General features: G+C 42.1%; 1 protein-coding gene across 1 annotated transcript in view; it reads right to left on the bottom strand.

Annotated features, from left to right (window-relative positions):
- Positions 1-27,368, bottom strand: part of acss3 (acyl-CoA synthetase short chain family member 3) — a 58,794-nt gene that overhangs the window by 14,832 nt on the left and 16,594 nt on the right. Inside the window, 9 exon segments of the mRNA XM_055650769.1 lie at positions 861-924; positions 7,789-7,884; positions 8,243-8,346; positions 10,606-10,757; positions 11,419-11,514; positions 11,599-11,679; positions 12,903-13,043; positions 16,957-17,091; positions 20,514-20,702. Of these exon segments, the coding sequence (XP_055506744.1) occupies positions 861-924; positions 7,789-7,884; positions 8,243-8,346; positions 10,606-10,757; positions 11,419-11,514; positions 11,599-11,679; positions 12,903-13,043; positions 16,957-17,091; positions 20,514-20,702 (1,058 nt within the window).

Genomic DNA, 27,368 nt, shown 5'->3' on the forward strand with positions numbered 1-27,368 from the left:
AGGGAGTTAGATGTGGCCCATGTGGCTAAGGGGATCAGGGGGTATGGAGAGAAGGCAGGTACGGGATACTGAGTTGGATGATCAGCCATGATCATTTTGAATGGCGGTGCAGGCTCGAAGGGCCGAATGGCCTACTCCTGCACCTAATTTCTATGTTTCTATGTTGATGAGTAGCTGCAAAACACTCAGGAACAAAAGAGCAGGAGTAGGCAACCTGGCCCCCGCAGCCAACGTGATCCGTTTGACTGACCAATGCTGGCCTTAACTCTTCTTTTGAGCCCTTCAATCCCCTAATCTTCTAATAATTTATATTTCCCCATATTAAATAGTTATAGACACATTAGCATTAAGTGCAAAGCGATGCATTTATCAGTGTCTGTTCGATAGTTTTTCAACCACTCACTCTAGCACTGGTGTACTGTGGCTGTATTGCAGACTATAACTCAACAAGGTTGCTTCAGCTGCACCTCAAAAACTCACAGCCTTTGGCACCTTTATGGGCAAGGGAGAGAAGTGTGGGAGAACACCATCAGCTCCAAATCATCTCGTTTTGGATAGAAGTTGCCATTTCTTACACTGAAAACCAAATACTGAAAATCTATTTGTGGAAAAACCTCCTCATCACCAACTTCTCAAGTGGAATTAAGAACATTCCAACAAAAACAGCCACTGGTGCACACAACCCAAGATTGAAATATACTACAGCTTCACTTGCAATTATTATCATTCTTAAAAACAGCATGGTATCTCATGGCCTTGATTACATTTTAAGAATTTATCTTTGCACAATGAAATAAGAACCGATCTGTTAAATGGAACAACAATGCTGAAAGCTTCCTGGAAGGGCAATGGATACTCACTTGATTGCAATATTCCCCAGTTTATTTCGGTTCACTTCTTTCGCATCTTTGCCCAGAATTACAGCTAAAAAATATAAAATCTTCGTAATAAATCGGATTAATTATTTACCGTCCAAACAAATTAACACCTGATCAAAGTTTTAAATGAGTTGCTGCCTGCTTTGTGTGTGGATTTCATGGAAATTAAATAATTCTAATCAAATTACATTAAGTAGTAGAAACAAGGAACTTCAGATGCTGGTTTACCGAGAAATGACTCCAAAACTGGATTAACTCAGGCAGCATCCCTGGAGAACATAGATAGGTGACCTTTTGGGTCCAAACCCTTCCTCAGACTCTATCTCCCCAGATGGGGTCTAAGGGTCCCAACCTGAAATGTCACCTATTCATGTTCTCCAGGAATACAGCCTGACCTGTTGAGTTACTCCAGCATTTTGTGTCTTTCCAAGTTGCATAAAGTAATTGGATTTGTGGATATCAACAAACAAACACAAAGAAAATGTCAAAGCATGCCTAATATCCTGACTGTCGTGCCAACAGAAAATAATAATATAATCAATATATGCTGGTTTTCTTAATAACGTGCAACATTGATAAAAACACCTACAATTCCCATTAAGGGTTTCAGGCCATTCATGATTAATGTTGTTAAATAATAGTATGTAACATTTGGATAAGGCTACAATCAATGAAAATATTCACCCTGGACAACTCTGTTGACAAATATGCCTTTTTCACCCAATTTAAAAAAATTTTAATGGTCTAAAAAAAAATTAGAGTCGGCGTGGACTCAGTGGGCGGAAAGGGCCTGTTTCCGCGCTATATCTCAAACCTAAAAACAAAACTAACACGTAAATATGTGGTACCAAAGAACAAGGAACTCAGCAGTCAAGCAGCATCTGTGGAGGGTTTTCTTCATGACTGCATTACCAGAATGTTGCCTGGATTAGAGGGTACTAGCTAAAAGGAGAGGTTGGACAAACTAGGTGTGGAGGAAGGAATTGCAGATGCTGGTTTACACTTTAGATAGAAGGGTCTCAACCCGAACCCGTCACCTATTCCTTTCCCCAAAGATGCAGCCAGACCTGCTGTCATCTTGGACAAACATGGATTGTTTTCTCTGGAACGTCAGAGGTTGAGAGCAGACTTGATTGGTGTATAAAACTATGAGAGGAACCTTTTAAACGGTTGAGATGGGAAAGACTAGAGGGTCTGGCTATAAAATGAGAGGGGCATTGGTTATAGGAGATGTGTGGGGCAAGTTTTTTGGTTTTTTTTACACAGAGTGGTGGGTGAATGGAATGCAATGCCAGAGGTGGTGGTGGAGGCAGATATGATAATGACATTTAAAAGATTATTAGATAGTTACATGGATATGCAAGGAATGGAGAGATATGTACAGGGCGAGGAGATTAACTTGGCATCGTGTTTAGCACAAACATTGTGGGCCAAATGGCCTGTTGCTGTGCTGCACTGCTGTATGACTGGAGTTATGGTGGCCCGCCTAGTAGAAAGAAGTATGGGGATAAGAAGGGCAGATTCAGAGCTGGCAAGTGACGGGTGGATTCAGGTATCAAGGGCTTAATTGGCACAGGCCAAGTGGGTGAGAGGAGGGTGTAGGTGATAAGTGGGCAAAGCAAAGGGTTGCAGATGGTGGAATCTGATAAAAAAGGAAGGTGCGGAGTGAAATGTAAACAGAGATAGAGATGGTGGGTGGGTCGGGGGTGGAGGGACTAGGCGGCCTGGTGCAGTTAGGGGTGAGTGAGGTAGGGTAAGGAATGGAAGACAGGAGGTGTGGGGGAATTGATATCTTTATTTCAGGGGGATCATCAAAATATCCTTTCTACTTTATCTTTCCTGTGTTATGATGTACGAAGATAGAGGAACAGGATTTAAAAGATAAAAAGCACATGGTCAACTCTCTCATTTGGCCTAATTAGTTTTATTATGTACGATTTCAAAACAGTTTCATTATTAATTGTCCTGAGCAATTTTGATTGCAATTTGGAGCACTGTTCCTGTTTTGTGAAGTGCGGCACCAACACATTACAAAGACCAAAACCTAATTTTCATCAATAAAGATCATCAATCATTTACAATGGAACAAATAAAAATAAACACCTTAAGTTTCTCAATTGGAATTACTGACTTCTTTGCATCGCGATGGTGGAACTCACCTGATATAATTATGTCCCATGATTGAGACAGCTTTAGTTAGAATAAGAATTTAAACTCACATTAAATCTATGATGTTAACATATGTTACAATCTGCAAATAGCTTTACATATCTTTCATCATACATCATTGATTGGATGCACTCAAATTGATCGGCCAAAAGCATGCAGTACCAATGGTCGCCACACTGCTGTGCTCAAAGCAAAAATACAGGAACAGATGGCAAAACCCAGGAAAAATGACCTGGACTTTGCACAGAACTGCTGGCATTTCCCCCAGATTAATGAACATTCGCCTCAAATTCTCAGTGCGCATACAAAGCCAAAAACCCTGAACTTGCTGGCTGTTCTTCACCAGCCTTCTGCCAATCTCTTTTGGAAAAGCATGTGATAATGATGTTTTAGATAAAGATATGAACATGCACGGAATGGTGGGATATGGAGCACGAGGCAGAAGGGATTAGTTTAAGTAGGCATTGTGTTTAGCAGAGACATCATGGGTCATAGCTGTACTGTTCGGAGTTCTCAAACATTGGAATCTAAGTAGAAACAAGTGGTGAACTGCAAATTTGTGCCAATTCTATTGCATTTATCACTGGAAGTCCGCCTGTAAAACATACCATCAGGCTAGACCAAGTGAAAGCATAACATTTGCATTCATTTGAACAGAGAGAAACAATCACAAAAGTCCACGAAGATTAATAGGTAACGAATTAATTAACTGCTTAGTTACATTTTAATTGTTTTAAGTACTTCAAGTTTTTGTCTATTTCTAAAAACGTTTACATTCATATAATTTTACTTGAGTGCTTATTTTCAAATCAGTTTTTGGATCAGATATATTTTTAGTTGTGATACATTCTGCAGGTAGCTAAGCTGGGAGAGTTATTGTTAATCAGTTTTGTAAATTGCTTGTTCTAACCCCCCTACGAGATGGTATTTGCAGAAGCAAGGCTGACCTGCACACAGAGCTCCAGTACAGGGCCTCAGACCAGCAGGGTGGAGCATGGTATTGGTGGAGAAGCATAGGTGAGCTGACACTGGCAGGTAACTCTAGGCTGAAGTGATTTTGGCTCTTGTGAGATTTTAAATTCTAGCTCTAAATAAAAATAGTCTTGTGAATGTACAATTGCTTGGAAAAACTTTCCTCTCCTAATTGTAATATTTCTAAATGTATCCTTTGAAGTGCTACCCAGTGAAAAAGCTATTCAGGAACTCCCCGGGTTACATAAGGATATCAATGCTGAGAGTCGGTAGGAATATTATGAGAGGCATGGGTAGGGGAGATAGGCAGCATTTTTCCCCAGGGTAGAAATGTCAAATACCAAAATACATTGTTTTAAGCCGAGAAAGGGTAAATTGAAAGGAGTTTTACAAGGCTAGTCTTTTAGCCAGAGTGGTGGTGCCTAGATCAGAGCTCTGGCAGTGTTTAGAGTTTGGAGATGCAGCATGGAAACAGTCCCTTCAGCCCACTGAATCCATGCCGGCCACCAATCATCCATACACTAGTTCTATCCTACACACTAGGGACAATTTACAGAAGCCAATTAACCTACAAACCTTCACGTCTTTGGAATTTGGGGGAAACCGGAGCACCTGAAGGAAGCCCATGCAGTCGGAAGGAGAATGTGCAAACTCCGTACAGACAACACTCGTAGTCAGGGTCAAACCTGGGTCTCTAGCGCTATAAGGCAGCAACTCTACCGCTGCGCCACTGTGCTGCCACAAATGGTGGAAGCAGAAAATGACAGCAAGATCTAAGAGGCATTTAAGAAGGCACATGAACAGGTCTGGAATGGAGGTACATAAATCATGTGCAGGCAGATGAGATTCATTTACGTCGGCATCATCTTGGGCCAATGCAGGTTGTGTTCTGTGTTCTATCTATAAACCAATTCATCCACAAGTCAGTAATGAACAATTTCTCTGCCAAACAAAACAAGTGGGTGATTGAAATAACAACAGAAGGTCACTCATTTACAGCCAGTCACTGCTGTAAATGAGTGTCCTTCTGTCATAAAAGAGCCAGAGGGCCAGCAGAGGCAACAAAGCACCACCTAGACAGTTTTTGACCAAACCGCAGTTTAAAAATATGAATATTTACCCTGACAGACATTTTCAACATCAATTATTCAATGTTATTTTAAACTATGAAGACTACGAGAATCATCCATGATCAAGTACAATTGACATTTAGTTTCACAGAGACATGGTTTATTTATATGTTTTTAGAGAAAATGGGCGAATTTCAATGTCAGGTCTCCTGTAACCTGTGGAGCCCATGTAGTCCTCTCTCGATAAACTTAGAACTTAAAGACCATTTGAATCAATTATCCACAAGAGTAAGGAGCTTTTGACGGCACTGGGCCTGAACTCGCTGGAGTTTAGAAAGATGAGGGGGACCTCATTGAAACTTACCAAATAGCGAAAGGCTTGGATAGAGTACATGAGGAGAGGTTGTCTCCACGAGTGGGGGAGTCTAGGACTAGAAGTCGTAGCATCAGAATTAAAGGACGTTCCGTTAGGAAGGAGATGAGGAGGAATTTCTGGTGAACCTTTGAAATCCTTTGCCACAGAAAGCTGTGGAGGCTAAGTCAATGGATATTTTGAGACAGAGACCGATAAATTCTTGATTAGTACGGGTGTCAGGGGTTATGGGGAGAAGGCAGGAGAATAGGGTTTGGAGAGATAGATCAGCCGTGATAGAATGGTGGAGTAGACTTGATGGGTCGAATGGCCTAATTCTGCTCGTATCACATGACTAGAGCTAGGATGTTTAGGCACTAAAAAGCTGAAATAGGCAGGCAAAAAGGCATAATAAAATTACAAAAAAGGCATGAAAAAGGCATTTATTGACAAAAAAAGGCATACAAAGGTATTTATTTCCACCACCGAAATACGGTTTAACATGATAATTTAAAGGTATACTACATTAAATGACCAGTTGCCTGGTTGCACATAATTACTAGCATTTTTTTCAAATGATCTGGTGTTAAACTATGCCGTCTGTCAGACAGAATATGCTTCAGTTGTGAAAATCTTCTTTCTACCTCAGCTGAGGTCACTGGTGCATATCCAAAACAAGCCACAAGACAATATTCATGTCAATATCTTGTGCATTACAACTACCTTTGAGAACTTTAGCTATGTTTTGTATTTCTTCAAGATCTTTGTTAGCTAAAATCACTCTCTCACATTTTCCTTGTATGTCTTCACCTACATTGCCAGGAACTTTACAAATATCGTCAGTTACTTTGTTGAAAACCTGCAAGTTATTCACTAATGATCACCACGTTTCTCTTAGAGCTAACGGAAGTGCAAAAATGGAAGCAATAAACACAAGATCACGGTGGAGGGACTTTTTCTGCATGATTTCACTGACGATCCTGACTACAGCAGATTATTCTTCTTCAAAACAGTTGACGATTTATTTTATCTTTTCAAAATTTGCAGATAGTTGAATACAGCAGAGACCCATGTACCCCATCTAGTCAAAATGGGCTGAGGAGGTAGCAGAATCTCAGGTGCCATTTCCTTGAACAACTGCACACGTGACGGTGCTTTGAGGAAGATTTTCTTGACATTGGAAACTAGGCGATCGACATTTGGAAACAAGCTACATATGTGCCTGGCAATTCTATGAAGTTCTTGAGTTAAGCATGTCAAATGCAACATTTTGGGGAATAAAACTTTAAGTCACAAACAGAAGAACGTGTTTTATACCTTCTGGCCAAAGTACAGCAAGTGAAGATGTAAACAACTGAGCAATAGTTGAGCTGTTTGACTTCTCCAATATTTCCAATGTCAAAAATACTCCTTTGATGGTTGACCTGCCTCCAGTGTACCGATGACCACATTGGCGACATATCTCCCCACAGCATCGGTTGTCTCATCTATTGAGATCCATATTTTGCATCCATATTTTGTCGCATGCAACTTCATCTCTAATTTTCTGCACAACAATGTTGAAGTTGCTGTCAACATATTTTTTCTGTAATGATGACTCGCCTGGTATATGTTCCTCTGTGTATTTCTCTAAAAAACATCTGAGAGATTTGTTATTCCAATTTCCACCGTGGAATTCCAGCATCAATGAATGCCTTGCACAGATCACTCAAAATCTCAGATTTGCGACTGGAGCCAGCAGTAAATGTAGTGAAGAGACAAGCTTGGGTATTTCACTTGGGTAGTCTTCTCTTCTCCCTCCTCCCCTTTCCCAGCTCTTCTTCTAGTCCTACCGTCTTCACCTCTTCCTTCCCCACCCCCCCCCGCCCCCCATTAGTCTGAAGGGTCTCGACCCGAAACGTCACCTATCCTAGTCTCCATAGATGCTGCCTCACCCGCTGAGTTTTTCCAGCAGTTTTAGCCTAACTTCGATTTTTCCAGCATTGCAGGTCTTTCTTAAATCGATCTTGAAGAAGACTGAACCAGCGGGAAGCGGCACGAACAAATGAATCACTGACGCCCCCGGTTTCGCCCCGGTGGTGGAACTTCTTTTGTAAGTTATACTATGCTAACAAGTTAATAATAACATTTATATTTACGTGTTAGCAAAGAAAACGTAATTGTAATCGCGGTACAATTAGAGAAAATAGCACGACCTTTTAGCAAAACGGCAAAAAAAGGCTGATTTAGGCACTCGATTGTGAAAAAGGCATTATCCTGGAGAAATTATCAAAAAAGGCATGAAAAGGCACATGGTAATCATGGCAAAATCCTGGCTCTACTTATGACCATATAACATGTACTTTACCATTATATCCTGGAACAGGCCTTCCAGCTTGTCCTGGTGGAGGATTTAGAGAATTCCCCAGACCTACACAAGATGCACTTATTGGTGATCCAGTTTCTGTTTGAAATAAAAAAAAGAATACTTTTATATTCAAGCTCTAACAACATAAAATATTTTCCACATCCCAAAGGTGTGCTGGTAGTTAAATTGGCAAAAGGAGATGTTCCCTTGGTGTAGATATGTGGCAAAAAACCCAAAGGGGACTTTGTGGGTTTAAAAGATACAAGAAGTTGGAGGACTACAAAATAAAGGGATTGATGGGACTGCTCTGCTGGAAAGCACAGAGCCTATGGGACGAATGGCGTATTTTTGTGTCTTAACGGCTGAACCACCGCACCTCTGAAGAGGATGTTGAGCAAGATGTTGACTTGATAATCACACACTACAAGCAATTAATGAGATCAACAGCCCGTACCTGTTTGCCACCAATGATCTAGAACAGGAACTTTGAAGACTTGTTTGGCCCATTTCAAAGTATTTGGATCACAGTGTTCTCCAGCCACAAACAAAGTGCGGAATCTGGAAGCAGAATAACATTAATGACATACTATGTTGAATGTTTTTATAAGCTTCATTGCATCTCACCCTGATCTCCCTGTGCCTTGGTCTCTTACACTGTTGCAAAGAAATTTAATGCACATTTGAGGAACATCCAGACAGGAAAAACAACAATTGAGCAAGAGTAGGCCAAATGGCCCCTCAAACCTGCCCCACTATTCAGAATGATCATGGCTGATCTGCCCCAGGTCTCATCCTCTCTTCTGTGCCAGTTCAAGGATTTTTAATGACTTCCTCTTTAAATGCCCTCACAACTCTCCAGGGCAAAGAATTCCAGAGGATTCACTCCCTTTGCAAGAAGAGAATAACGTGGAAAGTTTCCCTTGCGTAACAATAGCGGCCAGCAATGGCATTCTCTACAAGAAAGAAATGTATTCACTTTGCCATCAAAATCAATGGCATTATCCTTGTCCAAAGAGAGCGATGAACCTTGATTCATTAAGCATAATGCAACCACCCAGAGCATTCACTCTTGATCAAAGATATGGCAATGCCTGCCTTGCAATATTTATCTTTTTTCCCTTATCAGAGCACACACCTTGACATATACCACTTGGAAGGATATAAAAGTGGTTCCCTAACATTTGCATGTCAGTTCACATACCAACATCATCTGGAATAGCTATCTTTGTTCATATGTGTTCAATCATTAGAAAAGTTGGAACTCCTGGTGGTGTATCGCTGGGGTGTTTCTTCACTACTTAACATCATAGAAAGGTGGGTCCTCTCCTTTGATGGTGATTGGGGATGATTGATGCACAGTGACAGCACACAAAAATCTATTCCCTTGAGGGTATAAACAGCCATCCCATTGCTGATGCTGATCTCACGGTGTCCACTCAAGCAGTAACCACAAATACACAAACCCAGCAATCCACAAACTGCTGGAGGGACCCAGTGGACTGAGCAGTATCTGTGGAAGGAAAAAGGAACTGTCAGTGTTTAGAGTCAAGACCCTGCATCAGGACTAAGAGTGGAGGGGGGCGATAGCTATCTTTCCTTGCCACTCTCAGCCCGAACGCATGATCTCAATCCAATATGCTGACAGTACCATTCCCCACCACCACCCCCCAACCACCAACAAATGCTGTTTGACCCACAGAGTTCCTCCACCAGTTAATGTTTTGCTCCGGATTCCACCAGTTGCAGTCTACAGCGTCTCCAAATTTACATGTCATATGATTTTATACAACTAATCAAGTCGTCTCTAAACTAAACTAAGATCAGCCACGATTGAATGACGGAGTAGACTTGATGGGCAGAAATGCCCAATTCTGCTGCTATCACTTATGAACCACCCCATCACTGCTGATCAGCCACTCTTGTGCCATCCATTAGAGCCCAAGATCTCAGATAAATTGGCTGCACGCTCTTCGGCTGATTTGAGAGAATACCACCATCCTTCCCTCTCCTTCACTACCTTCCCTCTCTTTTTTTTTAACTATCCGACCCTCCAACTCGTCCTCCCTCACTCCCCCCCAACAAGTTGTCCTTTTCAATTTCCTATTTCACTAGTGTTTTAATTGTGATTTAAACTGCAGTGAACATGATTTATTCTTTTAAAATTCATATGGCTAATTGTGATTACTTTAATCGCTCAAACGCCCAAACTTTAATGTTACAGTGTTAAAAATGTTGATCCTGTTTCACTACATTATCTTGTTATGTTATAATGTTTATAGCAACAGACAAGCACAGTTCCCGTCAGGGTGCCAGCATCAGGAATTTAGCTGATAAGAATTATTTTTTTGAACGTGTTCCCAGATTCTGATTAGAAATTACTTAAAAGCGTAGAGACATCAAACATGCACTTCCATATTTCCAATATCCAATTTAAATATTTCCATATTTTCTGACAGGATCCCGAGGTGTGCTTGGATCAATCCACCTCGGGTTTTGGTCCTTAAAGTCCTTAAAGCAATCTTGACCAATTCGATAGCAGCCAATGTAGAAGAATCACAGGACTTCAACTTGACACCACAAACAATGTTGGCTTCACACCAAAAATCAAGGAGGCAACACGTTGCAGCACAGATAACAATACACTGTATCCATATAATCTTTGCTAAATAAGGTCTCTCCCATGTGCCAAGAAACTAGATCAAGTTCACCCATTAAAATGATCCTGACACCCCCACTCAAGGAAGTAAATTGCAGTGAGATTTTCTTTTAAATGCCAGTTTTAAGTTTCTTTGACCCTTTAAGGCCGTGAAGAGTCACCTTGGGAAATGGTACTGTTTTCCAAGCATGGCCTCAGAATCTTGCTGCCGAATTACTCTCAGTGCCGTTGGTGCAGTGAATAAAGCTGCGACTCCATGATCAGATAAGAGGCGGAAATATGCTCCCGCGTCGGGGGTCCCAACCGGCTTGCCCTGCAAAGAGGAATGGACAGTTGAAGCAGACAGACTGACTGAGGGGTGCACAGTTGAACCAGACAGTTGAACCCGTTTTTGCAGCAAAATTATGGGTAAGAAAGGCCCTGTTGCTTTCTCGTTAAAAGAGTGTTTTCGGCCAATTTTGCAACTTCTTAAGGGCCTGTCCACTGTACGAGGTAATTCAAGAGTTCTCCCGAGTTTTCCCCTGATTCGAATTCGGAGAATGTCCGTAGCAGGTCCGTAGGAGTTCACGTTGGTCGATCCAGCTCGCGGTTTCAATGCTGACGGTCAATCCAGCTCAAGGCTTTCCAGGCGAGTGCCTTCGAGCTTGATGGTTGACAATACTTTTCTTAACTCGCGGGTTAGGTCACCCAAGTGGGACAGCCCCTTTACAGCACTTGCAGCATCAGAGACCTGGGTTCGATCCCAACTACGGGTGCTGTCTGTACGGAGTTTGTACATTCTCCCCGTGACTGCATGGGATTTCTCCGAGAGTTTGGTTTCCTCCCACACTCCAAAGGTATATAGGTTTCAAGGTTAATTGGCTTGGTATACGTGTAAATTGTCCCCAGTGTGTGTAGGATAGTATTAATGTGCGGGGATCGCTGGTTAGCACAGACTCAGTAACATAGATACAAACCATTCATCCTGTACCAACCTCATACAAAATAGATGTATTGCCATGAAGAAGAGGCGCATAGCAAATATAAGAATGTCCAACTACCCAGCCCAGATCAGAAGCAGCCCACCAGACCTGGAAAATACAAAACACAAATATCTTGGTTATAAAATGAAGTCTCAGAGAACATCTTTCACAAGTAATAAAATTAAACTTTACCTCACCAGGCTTGAGGCCATACACTTTTGACATAGTCCAATTAAGCATCACGGCATATCCACCCGATGTACGAACAATTCCCTGAAAAAACATTTTAATAATTAACTTCATTTGCCATGTTACTTTATATCTTGAGAAAGTGCCAGCACATTAGAAATGGAAAATAAAACCAACATTTCTGCAAATGACCAAGGCTGGAAGAATGTGAATGGCCTTATAGAAACCTTATTTAGTTGAGAGCAAAACAAGTTCAGCACTAGTTCTCTAGTTTGAACAACCTTTGTATCATGCAGAGATGAATGATAATAATTTGAGTTGATATCAGAGATTTTTCTGAAAATAGAGGAATGATAAACCCACCAACTGTGAGAGAAATATGAATGTGTAACAAATAACTGCAGATGCTGGTTTAAATTTAAGTTGACACAAAATGCTGGAGTAACTCAGCGGGACAGGCAGCATCTCTGGAGAGAAGGAATGGGTGACGTTTTGGGTCGAGATCCTTCTTCAGACTCAGAGAGAAATATGAATGTCACTTACTTGCAATTACCCAGCTGAAACAAGAGAAACGTGCAAAATGTTTTGGGTAAATGTTTTCGGCCGCGGACGCCTATAGGATTAACAAACTGATCAGGAAGGCTGGCACCGTCCTGGGGTCAGAGTTGGATTCATGGGAGATGGTCTTGGAGAGGAGGATGCTCCTCAAACTGCAGAGCATCCTGGACAATACAGCTCACATGACACAATGGTCAACCTGAGGAGTACCTTCAATAAAGGACTGGTTCCACCAAGATGCAGGACAGAATGCCACAGGAGATCCTACTTCCTTGTGGCTATCAAACTGCACACTCCAGCCCCCTCTTGAATGTCCTTTCGGGGTAGATGGACTCCCCCCAATTACCCCCCCCCGGCCGGACGCCTATAGGAGGATTAACAAACTTCCTGGCACCATCCTGGGGGGCCATGGGAGATGGTCTTGGAGAGGAGGATGTACTCCCCCCCACCCTCTCCCAATCTTTGCACATCCCCAATCCTTTCTACTCATCGCTCTAATTTCATGTACTTTGTGTTTTTATGACTGTTGGCAGATCCTGGGATAAATAGTTCTATCGTGTCGTGACATTTAACATCATTTGAAAACCATTGTCATTTTCCTTCCTAATTATTAAACGTATTTCCGAACGTATTTGGGGAATTTGAGCAGCTATGATAATGAACTCACGTCGAGCACTACAACATGCATACGTTTCAATGAAATTTCGACAAGGAAAATCCATGCCAAGTCAAAGGATTGAAGATTTTACCTTTGGCATTCCCGTCGTTCCTGATGTATAGAGGATGTACAAGGGATGGTCTGAAGACACTGGGACGCAGTCGTGACATTTAGCTGCAGAAATCTCTTCATCCCAGTCTAGCTCACAGCCAGAAGTCAAATGAACTTTCTCCTGCAACACAGTTAAAAAATATAATCAGTAGCAAATTGCACAATACACAACGTTTACTATGAAACCTACTGACTTTTCGTATTTCAAGTTGTATCAATTGTCCAATGCACAAGTATGATGCGATGCAGGTACAATGTAAAACGTTGCTTGCAGCAGCACCACAGACACATTGAGTTTAGTTGAGTTTATTGTCATGTGTACCGAGGTACACCAAAAAGTTTTTGTTGCATGCTTACCAGTCAGTGGAAAGACAATACATGATTACAATCGAGCTATCCACAGTGTACAGATACATGATAAAATGAATAACGTGAATAATGTTTAGTGCAAGATTACATCAGTGAAGTCTGATCAAAGATAGTCCGAAGGTCTCCAATGAGATAGCTAGTAGATCAGGACTGCTCTCTAGTTGTTGATAGGATAGATCAGTTGTCCGAGAAATTGGCCCTGAATCTGCAGGTCTGCATTTTTACATTACGATACCTTTTGGCCGATGGGTTAGGGGAGAAGAGGGAATGGCCAAGGTGCAACTCATCTTTGATTATGCTACTGGCCTTGACGAGGCAGCGTGAGGTGTAAATTGAGTCAACGGAAGGGAAGTTGGTTTGCGTGATGGTCTGGGCTGTGTCCACAATTCTCTGCAATTTCTTACGGTCTTGCATGGAGCTGTTCCCAAATGATTTCTGTGGCACATCTGTAACTTTGTGAAGGAATTTCTCTATATTATTTATCTACATAACTGGCAAACACCCTGTGAAATATTTCTCAAATATAGAATGATTTCTTAGTTATTACGACACAGGAGGCCACAGTGAGTTATACAGCTGCTCATGCTCATCAGACTCCTCTCCTTATTTCCCTGCAAGTTATTCATGATTCGTTTTGCCACTTGCCTGCACTAAAGGGTAAAGTACATTAACCAATTAACATCTTTGAGATGCATGAATCAGGGCACCAGGTGGATATCCACGCTGTCAGGGGGAGAGTGCAAATTCTGCACAGTCGACACCTATGGTGAGGACTCATCTTTGGCTCCTGGAGCTGTGAAGCAGCACTGTGCTGCCTTACCAAGGTCACAAGTGATAGGAGCAGAATTAGGCATTTCGGCCCATCAAGTCTACTCTGCCATTCAATCATGGCTGATCTATCTCTCCCTCCTAACCCCATTCTCCTGCTTACTCCCTGACACCCGTCATTTATCTTGTTATTTTCAACTGCCAGTCGCTGAGAAGAAAATAGGAACAGGAAATGTAATACTTATTTTTCCAAAGACCAAAGTGGTGATCTGCTTTTCTCCAATTCCTTTCAATTAGTTCAGCTGAGATCAGACAATTTGCATGCCTCAGAAATTAAACCCAGCAAATGTCTCATCTATGCAGCTCAGCCTACATTGTGAACCATTTGAAAACCTTCACACATGTATTTTTGACTGAACCCTGCCATGAGATAGTGATATATAATGCAAACCCCATGTCATCTTTAATTCACCCATTTTCCTTGAGCCTTGGTTCTTGTGGAAGCACACAAATTAGTTTTGTATTTGTTGTATTGAAATTGATTTATTATTGTCATGTGCACTAAGATACATGGAAAAATGTTGTTTTGCACACTATTCACGCAGATCATGCCGTACATGAATTCCACAGATGGTGCATAAAGTGAAATGAAACAGAGTGTAAAATAAGTGTTACAGCTGCAAAGTAGAAATAAAAGAAAATGCTAGCGCCGCAACAAGGTAGATTGTAAGATCAGGAATACATCCTTGGCATACGAGGTCCATTCAAGAGTCTGAATAGCATTGGGGAAGAAGTTGCTCTTGAACATGGTGGTACGTGCTTTCAAGGTTATGTACCTGCTGCCCAATGGGAGACAGGAGAAGAGAGAATGATTGGGGAGTGAGTAGCCTTTAATTATGTTGGTTACTTTCCTGAGGCAGCATGATGTGTAGATGGAGTGAAGGGTGGGTGATGGACTGGGCTGTGTCCTCCACTTTCTGCAGTTTCTTGTGGAATTGGGCAGAGTAGTTGCCATACCAAACTGTGCTGCTTTCTGTAGTGCATCTGTGGACATTGGTAGGTATCGGTGAGGACATGCTGAATTTCCTTGGTCTTCTGAGGGTGTGGAGGCATTTGTGGACTTTCTGGGCTGTACCATTGATGTGGTTAGGTGACGTGAAGTGGATTAAAAGGCCGTAATAGTGTGAAGAATTTCAATATTTTTCTCTTCACAAAAGAATGGAAATTTTGAGATCTGGATGCTATGGTAGAGAAATGGAGAATTCATTTAGATATAGTACCTTTTTGAAGATCGGCCAGGTTTGGAAAAGTCCAGGATCAGTCAGATGCTGATTTGGGGACTAGTTAAGCAGCAAATATCCATTCTCCAACACTAGTAAATTTAATAGCAAAGGAATGCCCATTGAAAAAACTAGGGAGCATCTACCATCAATGATCCCCACCATCTGGGCCATGCACCTTTCTCATTTCTATCATTCAGCTAGAGGTACAGAAGCCCGAAGTTACACACCACCAGGTCCAGGAACAGATACTTTCCTGCAACTGTCAGGTTCGTAAAACAACCTGCACAACCCTAATCCTACCCCAGCGGAAGTCAACCTCTTATATATACTACCACAGACATGGGTTTTTTTTCTAATTATATTTTTGCATTAATGTGTTTATTTTTGCAGTTTTCTTTCTTTTAGAAATGGTGTGTGAAATGTATGTGTATATTGTTTTGTGTGTTTGAGTCTAGGGAGTCAGAACACATCTCCGCAACTGTATCCTCGACTTCCTGACCAACAGACCCCAATCAATGACGATACGGGACAAATCATCCTCTACGATAATCCTCAACACTGGTGCTCCTCAAGGATGCGTTCTCTCTCAGCCCCTTCTTTACTGCTTGTACACCCACCACTGTGCAGCCATGTACAAATCTAATTCAATTTATAAAACTCACAGACGTCACTACCATTGTGGGCTGGATATCAAATAATGATGAGATGGAGTACAGGAAGGAGATTGAGAACCTCGTGACCTGGTGTAGAGACAACAACTTTTCTCTCAATGTCAGCAAGCCAAATGAGATAGTGATCAACTTCAGGGGGTGAAGTGGTACACATACCCCAGTTACATTGATGGTGCCAAAGTAGAGATGGTTGAAAGCTTCAAATTCCTAGGAGTAAATATCACCAAAAACTTCTTCTGGACCACCCATATTGAAGAAAGGGCAAGAAAGCACACCTTAGAAGGCTTTGGAAGTTCGGCATGACCCCAACAACTCACACCATCTTCTACAGACGCACCCGAGAAAGCATTTTATTACGATGCGTCACAGCATGGTTTGGGAACAGCTCCAACTTAGACTGCAAGAAACTGCAGAGAATTGTGAACCAATCACCCTTCCAATAACTCCATATACACCTTCGCTGCCTCGGCAAGGCCACCAACATAATCAAGGATGAGTCGCACCCCAGCCATGCCCTCTTCTCCCCTCTCCCATCAGGCAAATGGTATAGAAATGTGAAAACACAAACCCCAGATTGAGGGACAGTTTTTTCCCAGCGGTTATCAGGCAACTGAATCATCCAACCAACAACTAGAGAGCAGTCCTGATCTACTATTTACCTCAGTGGAGACCTGGGACTATCTTTGATAGGACTTTACTGGCTTTATCTTGCACTAAATATTATTCACAATATTCCCTTCATCATGGGCTATGTGGATGGCTCAGTTGTTATCATGTATTACCTTTCCGCTGTCTGGTTAGCACTCAACACAAGCTTTTCACTGTACCTTGGTATGCGTGACAATAAGCTAAACTCCTCAACTCAAAGTTGTTATCTAAGAAGAGGATTTCAGAAATGTGGGTTTTATATCAAAATGACAAACGGCTTGAATTCAATACTCACCATACCATGGCGATTGTAGATTATGACTTTATCTGGCTTGTGTTCAGCGATTTCCAAAGCTTTCTCCAGCAATGGTATGTATTCTATTCTTCTTTTTGGCTCAATACCAAATGATGCTGTCACAATCAGTTTTGGCTGCAATGTGATGAAACATATGTGATTCAGAGAATGGAGGCTGCCTTTTTTTAAACAAAACAACTTCAACCACAAATAATATCAGTTTGTATTTAATGTTCGATAGAGTTAGATAGAGCTCTAGGGGCTAGTGGAATCAAGAGATATGGGGAGAAGACAAGCACGGGTTATTGATTGGGAACGATCAGCCATGATCGCAATGAATGGCGGTGCTGGCTCGAAGGGCCGAAAGGCCTCCTCCTGCACCTACCTTCTATGTTCCCTTTTGGCACAGCAAAATCTCCAACATGCTTCAGAGAAGCATTAATAATAACCAACGCTAAACACAAACCGTGCAAGACAACCGATGTTTGATCAGAGAGAGAGAAGCAATTTAAATGTAGTGTGTAAAACAATAAAAATGTCAGGGCGGGGATTTTACAGGTTGCGATCTTTGCAGCTTAGAGCAATGACAATTGTAAGGAATTCATTTCATATTGTTGAAGAGGCCAAATTTGGAGGAGCATATATGTCTCAGAACATTACAAAATGGAGGAGATTACAGATATAGTGAGCAATTTGAAAACAAGTAAAATAATTTTAAACCACAGGTGTTAAGCACGGAGGCAACTCAGGACTGATGGATCCACAGATTGAACAGATTGGTATGAATACGATATGAGCAACGAAGTCTGGATTTAGTTTAGTTTAGAGCTACAGCGTGGTAACAGGCCTTTAACCCACCGATTCTGTGTCGACCAACGATGCCCGTACACGAGTACGATCCTACACACTAAGGACAATTTACAATTTTTACAGAAGCCAATTAACCTACAAACCTGTACATCTTTGGAGTGTGGGAGTAGAGAATATACAAACTCTGTGCAGACAGCACCTGTAGGTGGTATAAAACCCGGGTCTCTGGCGCTGTAAGGCAGCAACTCTACTGCTGCTCCACTGTGCCACCCAAACAGAATGATCTCCTGTTTACAGTGAGCCTGTACAGCAGTACAGCTGCCTCATAGCTCCAGAGAGCCCGCTTTGATCCTAACCTCTGGTGCTCTCCGAGTGGTATTGCCCATTCTCCCTGTGACCATGTGAGTTTCCTCCAGGTGTTCCACACAGTTCAGAGATGTGCAGATTGATAGCTTGATTGGCCGCTGTGAATTGCTCCTGGTATGTAGGCAAGCAATCGAATCTGGTAGGAGGAGTTGATGTGAATATGGGGAGAATAAAATGGGTTAGGGTACAATGAATGTAAAAATGGGAGATTGATGAATGGCACAGAATCAGTGGGATGAAGAGCCTATTTTCAGGCTGTATCTGATGTTTTGGACCCAGAAAGTCAGATCCAGCCTTCCTGCCTTACCAACCTCCACAAGACATCTTGTCAGTATTATTAAAGTCTAAAACTCTTTCCAGCACTATTAAATCCTATTGCTGCTTCACAAAACATTGCAAGTTGGAACATTTCCTACCCCACTGTCAAGCCTTTCTTTGTATCCCTGATTCCAAAGAAAGAAAAAAGTGTACTTGTTGGCATTGTAATTGAGTTCTTGTGGGAAGTAACCAGCAACAATTTGTGGGCAGTATGCCTCATAGCTCCAGTGACTTGGATTCAATCCAGGCCTGCTCTGCCGGCAGTGTGGAGTTTTCATATTCTCCTCTTGTCTGTATGGATTTCGCTGACCACACCAGCTTCTCCCCACATTGCCAAGGATGCAGTTTGCGAGGTTAGTTGGGCTCTACGAGTTGCCCTGACTGCATAAGTGAGTGGTGAAATCACGAGGAGGGTGGGGGTGGCCATCGATGTGGAGAATTTTAAAAGGGCTTAGTCTAGGATGGTTGTAAATGTATGGTCGATTTCCAGTGCGGACCTGGTGGGTTAAAGAGCTAATTTCCTTGCTGTGCAGCCAACAAAAAAGTGACATGGCAAAATAAATAATAACGAGCAACTTTCAGATTTCACAGATTTGGATTTTCCTGCAATTAAAAGATTTTAACTGATTATTCATTGCACAAATGTCCATCACCAAATTTCAAAGCAAGGATCTCGTGGACGTCTTAATCATCGTGACTGAAACCATCTGCTCTTTGCCTCTGCTACTTCCCTCACTTCTACTGTCAAACCTCTAAGAATACCTGCAGTGCTGTTATCCACCTATGTTTCTCTTGTTTCTGCTCCCTTGTGCTATCTCCACTCACTCTAATTGTCTATTTGCACCAACTCCTTAACCATAGTTGCAATAATCTGCTGAGCTCCTTTAAAAACAAAGAAATGCAGAACAATGAAGTCTTGGCTAACTATGATGTAACCTCCTCCATTCCTTTTCACTGAAAAGTGCTTGAACATATGCCAGCTTCCAAAATTAGCTTTGAACTCTGGATTTATTCCATCATAAGAGAGTTAGTGTTTCAGGTCAATGCTTCAGGTCGTCTGAAAATGGAGTAATGGGGTTGAGAGGGAAAGATAGATCTTCCATGATTTAATGGCAGAGTAGACTTGATGGAACAAACGGCCTTATTTTACTCTGAGAAATTATGGACTTATGATTAAAAAGACTTCACTGTCCTGTCCATCTCCAAAAAAAAAAACTTTGAACCATGCATTGACACCATTACTAATGCTGCCTATTTCCATCTCAACTTTATCACCCGACTTTGACAATCATCAAATCATGTGCTGCTGCTGAAGCTTTCATCCATGACTGCATTTTCTCTAGAGTTAACTAAAGCAGGGTTCCGACCTGAATCGTCACCCATCCTTTTTCCCCAGAGATGCTGCCTGACCCACTGAGTTACTCCAGCACTTTGTGTCTATTTTTGGTTTAAACCAGCATCTGCAGTTCTTTGTTGCTATATTCTTGATCTGCCACCCTCAGTTACTCATCATAAACAAGGTGAATTCCCAATCACAGTACATTCACTCATCTAATCTGTACCAAGTACTGCTTGTTTACAGCTGTTGACTTGCAGTGCATTGGCTACCTGTTTTAAATTCTAACTGTTCTCCTATTCTCCCATGGTTTCACCCTTTGCTGTCTCTATATTGCCCTCTGAACACTCCTGTGAGCTAAACCAGTGTTTAATCATTCCACCGCTTTCAATCAGCTGTCAAGATCGCAAGCTCTGGGACCACCTCCGTAAATCCCACTGCTTCTCAAACTCCCCTGCTTTCTTTGTAATCATTTACCATAATATCTTATTTTGTGACAATGAAAAATTGTTTCACATCAAGTCTCTGAAGTAACTTGCTACATAGGTCCGTATCTTCAGATATTAGATACTACAGCATTTTTTTGTTCATCTTCAATGTAAAGTAGATCTGCAGTTCCTTCCGACACGTTAGGTTCATGTTAGCTCGGATTGCAATTCCTAGCTCATGCATACAGTATGTACTGCATTGCTTGTCCAACAATGTTCTATTTTATGATGCACATTACCTTAGCATGGTCCACGCGGGTAGCAAGCTCTTTCGATGCAAAGCCGCCAAATATCAGACTGTGCGTGGCTCCAATTCTGGCACAGGCCAGCATCGTGTACATTGCCTGAGGGATCATTGGCATATAAATGACAACTCGATCACCCTTCTGTACTCCATGTTTGACCAGGACACCAGCCAACCTGGAAACCTATCAAAATAAAAGATGCTTTAAAAACTGAACACCCAACATTCACTTTCAGGATGAAATGAAATTTGCTTTGGTGTTAAAATAATACATTTTATTTGAATTTCAAACAATGCCGAATTAATCCGACAGCCATATATTCTCAGGTATAGTAAATGGAATTGAACAATAGAAAAATGTCATACTGGAGTAACTCAGTGGGTCAGACAGCTACCTCTGAAGAACATGGATAGGTTATGTATTGGGTCTGGACCCTTTCTCTAGAGATGCTACATGACCCGCTGAGGTACTCCAGCACTTCATATCGCTTTTTGTAAACCGGTATCTGTAGTTACTATTTCCACAATAGAGGAATGCCAAGGGTCATACCAAATCATCTGGGAACTGCATTCAAACATAGCAAACAAGCCTGCTCAATCTTAACTTCAACTCTTTGAAAAATCCAAATCATCCATATTTGAACGCAGGATAGTGTAAAATTCACAGCTCTTTTTGCAAGTGGATATATCAAAGAGATTATAGTGCTTGGATCAATGTATCAGAGATTCAATTCATACATGAATGTCAGGACATCAAACACTTGCTCCCGGGCTAAAGATTGTCCAGATCAAAATGACATGTATTTTATTAATCTGTAAGAAAACGGCATAATCTTGAAATCTTTTAGTTAATTTCCAGTTTAAGAATTAATCGACAAGAATTGCATTTTAAATAGCCTGCATGACCAGTCGTTGAAGTGAAATGGATAAATACATTTAAGGAGGAAGGAAAAGAAAGATAAGCTGATCGATCTAAATGAGGCCAGGATCGGGGTAGTGGGTGGTGAGCAGAGGAAACTCATGTGGACCACAAACACCACCGTGTGCTGGAAACACATGTAACTGTAAAACGCTGCAAATGCACATGGATGGTCTGAAGCAGCAAGTAGGGATCCACGGAACAGGAAGTGTCAGCTTGGGAAACGAAGAGTTGGAGAAACTTTGAGTACTGAAGAAGAGAGGAGAAGATTCAGGTGGAAAACTAAAAAGCTATAAATCAGAAGTTGGAACCTGGCTTCAAATCCTCACACATTTTATTTAATGAGGGGGGCGGGGGGGAAAGCAATGATTCAATGATTTCGTTGTTGTCACGTGTACTAGGTACAGTGATATACATTTTAGTGGATACAACATCAACAAGACTATCCCCGTACATAAGCACAATACCCCAGTTAGCACACAATGTACAGACCATCCCCTGAGTCCATATGCAAGAGGTGCCATTTTTGCTGCAGCTGGCCACAGAGGCCCATTGCAGCCATCATGCTGTCGTCCCACCAACCGATATCCCTCTCCGCGCCTGGCCTTCAGCCCTTGTTTCCCGGGGACCTCCTCCCGCAGCCGACCTTGAGGGTGCGGAAGGTGAGATCCCCTGGTTCTTCTTACCCTTTGTCCAGCAACTGCTGCCGTCTTCACAAACTATCCATTCACAGAAGCTAGACAGCTCATTCTAAATCAGCTGTCTAGCTCCCGCCTTCATTTTAATAGCAATTAGCTTGGTTTTTCTTGCTCTGAGAATGCTGGCAAATTAACGAAAGTCAATGCTTCCCCCTCTCCCCCCACACCCTCCTCCACTCCGTTCCCCAGGCACCTTCCCCTGCAACCATATAAGGTCTGACTATCTGTCTTCAGGAACCTAGTTCCAGTTTTAGAATTCCCTCTTCCGGTAATAAACTACAGCTATTCATCTTGTCTCTGCCCCTCGCGATTTTATAAACCTCTATACACCCCGCACAACCCTCAATGCTGCAGGGACAATAGATGTAGCCTCTCCTTACATCTCAAACACTCCCTTTCAATGATACCAAAACTCCTGTACCAATACCCTGACCAATGAAGGCAAGCATTCCAAAAGTACCTTTCACCGGCATCACCACTTTCATGAAACTATGCATCTGCCTCCCTTGGTATCTCTGTATTACAACACTACCCAGTAGTTTATGTGAACATTTAGTGTTTATACAACACCTCACATTTATCTCCATTCCTTGGCCTTTGGCCCAGTTTGATCAAGATCCAATTGGAATTTGAGATAAGCTTCTTCACTGTCCACGACCAAGAAAGCACAACTATTGCAGCAACAACCAAGAAAGCACACCAACACCTCTACTTCCTTACAAGGCTTAGGCCAAGCATTGCCTTGAAGGCCAGTTTTACTTCCACGCTATCCATGGGTGACCTAAACCTACTATTCCCGGTAGTGTTCCAGGCTGCACCTTCTTCCCATTGTGCAGTGCTGTTTTAAAAAAATAAATCTTCAATCAAATGTTCTCTCACCATTCAGAGAAAATAATCTCAGCTTTTGCTTCTACTCATGCATAAAATACCTAATTCCTGGGACCATAGTCTAGCAATGTTACAAAATTTTGAGATTTAAAAAATCAAGTCTGCAATTTATCCCATCAGATAAAGCACAACAATAAGTTTAATTTGACACCTAATTCACTTTCATATCTCAAGTAATAAAAAAGTTATGGCCATTTTCATACTCGGAAATTAGCATCTTGTTCCCTATTGATTTTCTATGGACATAAAAAAAAAGCTGTGATCGAGGACAGTCAAAAGCCCATAACCTTCTTAAAAATTAAGAGAACTGAATGAAATTTTCAGTTATCATAGATTGAACCATTCTGAAACAAATATAAAATAATCTTACTTGGAGGACCTGAAATTAAAGCATATAATTAGTTAGTTACCCAATTGTAGCTAATTTCAAACTTCAATTACTAGATCTAAACATCTATCCATTTCTTAATAAATGATTAACATTTTTAAATAGCCTAAGTGTCCAAATAATATTCACAAATAATTCACAATAAAACATGATTTTGAAATCTCATTTACATCAATTTATAGGCCAAATGGAAGGAATTTAGTGTTCAATTGCTGTAAATTAAAGTCAATTTAAATCGGCTTTCTAGTGGGTTCCTGTGAACGCGCTGGTTTAGAACGTTCACATTGCAGTGGATTTGTGCCCTCAAATGCCCAGAAAAATACTGCGGGATATAAAGAGCCCAAAATGAACTATTCGCTATAGAAAACTTTATATACAGGGTTCTTAAGAAGCCCCTTTTAATGTAAAAATAAGGTACATACCTTTAATTGTTTGCTTTATAAAACCCTGGGGCTGCGAGTGGTCGCGGGTTGAGAGAGTGGTTTTTAAACTACTATAACTATTATACAAGGCCATAAAAACTAATAATACCTTTTGCGACGGGGTCTTTCAGCGATTTTCCGTTAATGATTTACTAGGCTGAACATTTTCGATTGCAACAGCCTAGTAAAAATCGCGTTTTAAACCCGCCCCCTCTAAACAGCGCCAAAATCACACACACGGCCTGGGTAGGTTTTGTAACATACCTACATAGTCTTTCTCCAGTAAAGTAATCAGAACAGGACATAATATTCGGGTTGCAGCCACAATAATGTGCAACAGCAGCTCAACTAAACCTCCTTATTGTTGTTCTCTACATCGCAATATGCATTATTGATAACGCAATATGACTTTTTAAACAACTTTTCAATTTGTCCAGACACCGTCAAAAATTTGTGCAAATAGTTCCCAGTTCTCTCTCTCCTTTTTTTGAAATGCTTCTACACATTCTTGCAACTTTAAGTTGACTCATTTTACCGACAATAGCATCATAGACAGAGCTAGACAGCTTGGAAATAGCCCCTTCGGACCAACTTGTTCATGCCGACCAAGATGGCATTCTGGGCTAAAGAAGTGGTGGCGCTGTTGAACAGCTGCGGCTCGCCTGCAGTCTGTCTGTCTTTACTTTTTTGTTGTTGTTTTTTTTTGTCTTGTTTTAGTCAAATTTTAGTTATTAGGTTGTGTTTTGTGTGGTGGGGGGGGGGGCTGAAACATGGTTTTCTGTCTCTCCCTTCGGGGGAATGCGACTCTTTCTGTCGTATCCCCCTTCTCTGCCTCCGTCTGCACTGAGACCTAATGGCGGAGCTGGCGGCCTCCAACTGCGACCGACCTCGAGGCTCCGGAAGCAGAGCCAGCCAGGTCTTACCAACGCAGGGCTGGCAGAATTCGGAGCTGTGGCGGCGTTCCAGCGTTCCAGTGAGGGCGGCCCAGCTTGGGGCTGAGATGGCACTCCGGTGAGGATGGCCCGGCTCGGGGCTGAGGCGGTGTTCCGGTGGCTGAGGCGGCGTTCCAGCGGCGCCGACCTGAATCCGGTGCTTGGCCGCGGGCCAGTGGACGACATCGTCGGGAGCTCGCAGGTCACAGGTTGGTGCCTGTTTTCCGGAGCTCCCGCGGCAACAGCTGCGTCCGCTGGACTGGAGGGCGGCAGCTTTGACCATCCCGGCCCGTTCGCGGAGCTTGGTTGAGCCAAGGGACTGACTACCATCGCCCGGTGGGGTAACAACATATCGCCTCAGCGCAGAGGGAGAATGAGGAGGGAAGAGACAGTAACTTTAAGACTTTTGCCTCCATCACAGTGAGGAGGTGCCTGGTGAACTCACTGTGGTGGATGTTAATTTGTGTTTATTGTGTGTTTTGTTGTTTATTATTATATGTATGGCTGCAGGCAATGACATTTTGTTCAGACCGAAAGGTCTGAATGACAAATAAAGGATCTAATCTAATCTAATCCCATTTGCCTACATTCGGCCCATTTCCCTCAAAACCCTTCCTATCCATATATCTGTCCAAATGTCTTTTGAAAGTTAGAATTGTATGTGTTTGAGTCGCTTCCTTTGACAGCTTGTTTCAGATACAGATACAATTTCCCCTGAGCTCCCTGTTAAATCTCTCCCTCTCACATTAAGTCTGTGCTCTCTAGATTTAGAATCCTTTACCCTGTGATAAAGATGGTGTGCTCATATTATCCATGCCCATCAAGACTGTGTACACTTCGATAAGATCACGGTTCAGTCGACTATACTTGAAAAACCTCCCAGCCTATTAAACCATTCCTTATAACTCAAGCCTGCAAATGCCGGTAAATTTCATCTGCACTCTTTCCAATTCCATGATATTCTTCCTACAGTATTAAGTACTAAGACTCCGGTAAAACAGAAGTCAAATGGCCAACAAGGGAAAACAGCAGCCACGCTGGAGTCATCAACTCACAAAGGAAGAAGGTTCAGGTTGGTGGAATCAATCATCCCAATCTCAAGCTATCACTCCTGTTGTTACTCACAATAAAGCCCGAGGCCCAGCTATCTTCAGTTCCTTCATCAATGACTTGTTTTCCAACAATGTATCCAAAGTAAACATGACCGTTGATGGTTTCACAATGTTAAAATTTGCTAATTACTCTTGGCAAATACAGTAGGCCAAGCATGAGTGCAGCAAGACCCAAATAATGTTCTAACATGGCCAAGTCACATTTATACCACAGAGTTACCGGGCAATGATCATATCCAACAAGACAGAATCTAAAGAAGTCTCGAACCGAAACGTCACCCATTCCTTTTCTCCAGAGATGCTGCCTTACCCACTGAGTTACTCCAGCTTTTTGTGTCTGCAGTCCCTTCCTAGTCTAATTAGTTATCCTTAACATCCAATAACATTCAAAAGAGTGGTGCATCTCTGGAACTCTCTGCCACAGAGGGTAGTTGAGGCCAGTTCATTGGCTATATTTAAGAGGGAGTTAGATGTGGCCCTTGTGGCCAAGGGGATCAGAGGGTATGGAGAGAAGGCAGGTACGGGATACTGAGTTGGATGATCAGCCATGATCATATTGAATGGCGGTGCAGGCTCGAAGGGCCGAATGGCCTACTCCTGCACCTAATTTCTATGTTTCTATGTTTCTAATAGAATTACCACCGATGCCCTAAGGGGGTCCCCATTTGCCACATAAATACCCTAGCTACAAGAGGTTGGCTATTCTGTGGTAAGTTGCTCACAACATGACACCCCAAAGCATTTCCACTGTCACCAAGATGCAGGTTAGGAGTGTGATGGAATACTCTTCAACATCCTAGGCAAAAGGTTCTGATTTCTACCTTATCCATACCTCTGCATTTCATATACTTCTATCCCATCTCCCCACAACCTCCAGCATGCCAGAGGAAACAATCCAAGTCTGTCTAACCACTCCCTGTAGCTAATTCCCACTAATCCAGACAGAACTCTGGTAAACCTCCTCTGTACCCGTTCCAAAGCCACTGCATCGTGACTTTCTGACTCTTATTCTCAATGTCCTGATCTATGAAAGCAAACTTACCGTATGCTTTCATAACCACGATATCGACTTGTGTTGCCACTGTCAGGGAGTAATCTTGGATCCCAAGGTACATTTGTGTATCAATACTCTTATGGGTCATGCCATTAATTATAAATTTTCCCCTTACACTTGACCTCCCAAAGTGCCACAGAGGTGAAAATCGCCAGCCTATAATTCCATGGATTCTCTCTATTTCCCTTGTTAAATAAAGGAACAACATGAACTCCTCTCCAGTCTAAACTACATTGTAGTTTGCCTTACTCCAGGTTAGTACCTTCCCACAGGGCCCAGCCTTCTCCCTATTCAAAATAATTTAAAAACTTATACAGTTGTGATCACTATCTACAAAATGTTCTTCCTCTGAAACACCAGCCATCTGTTCAGGATCATTTCCCAACACGATCTTGGGGTAGCCGGTTACATAGCCCCATAGAGCGTGGCCCCCAGTG

This window comes from Leucoraja erinacea, chromosome 19 (assembly GCF_028641065.1).
Source record: "Leucoraja erinacea ecotype New England chromosome 19, Leri_hhj_1, whole genome shotgun sequence".
Lineage (NCBI taxonomy): Eukaryota > Metazoa > Chordata > Chondrichthyes > Rajiformes > Rajidae > Leucoraja > Leucoraja erinaceus.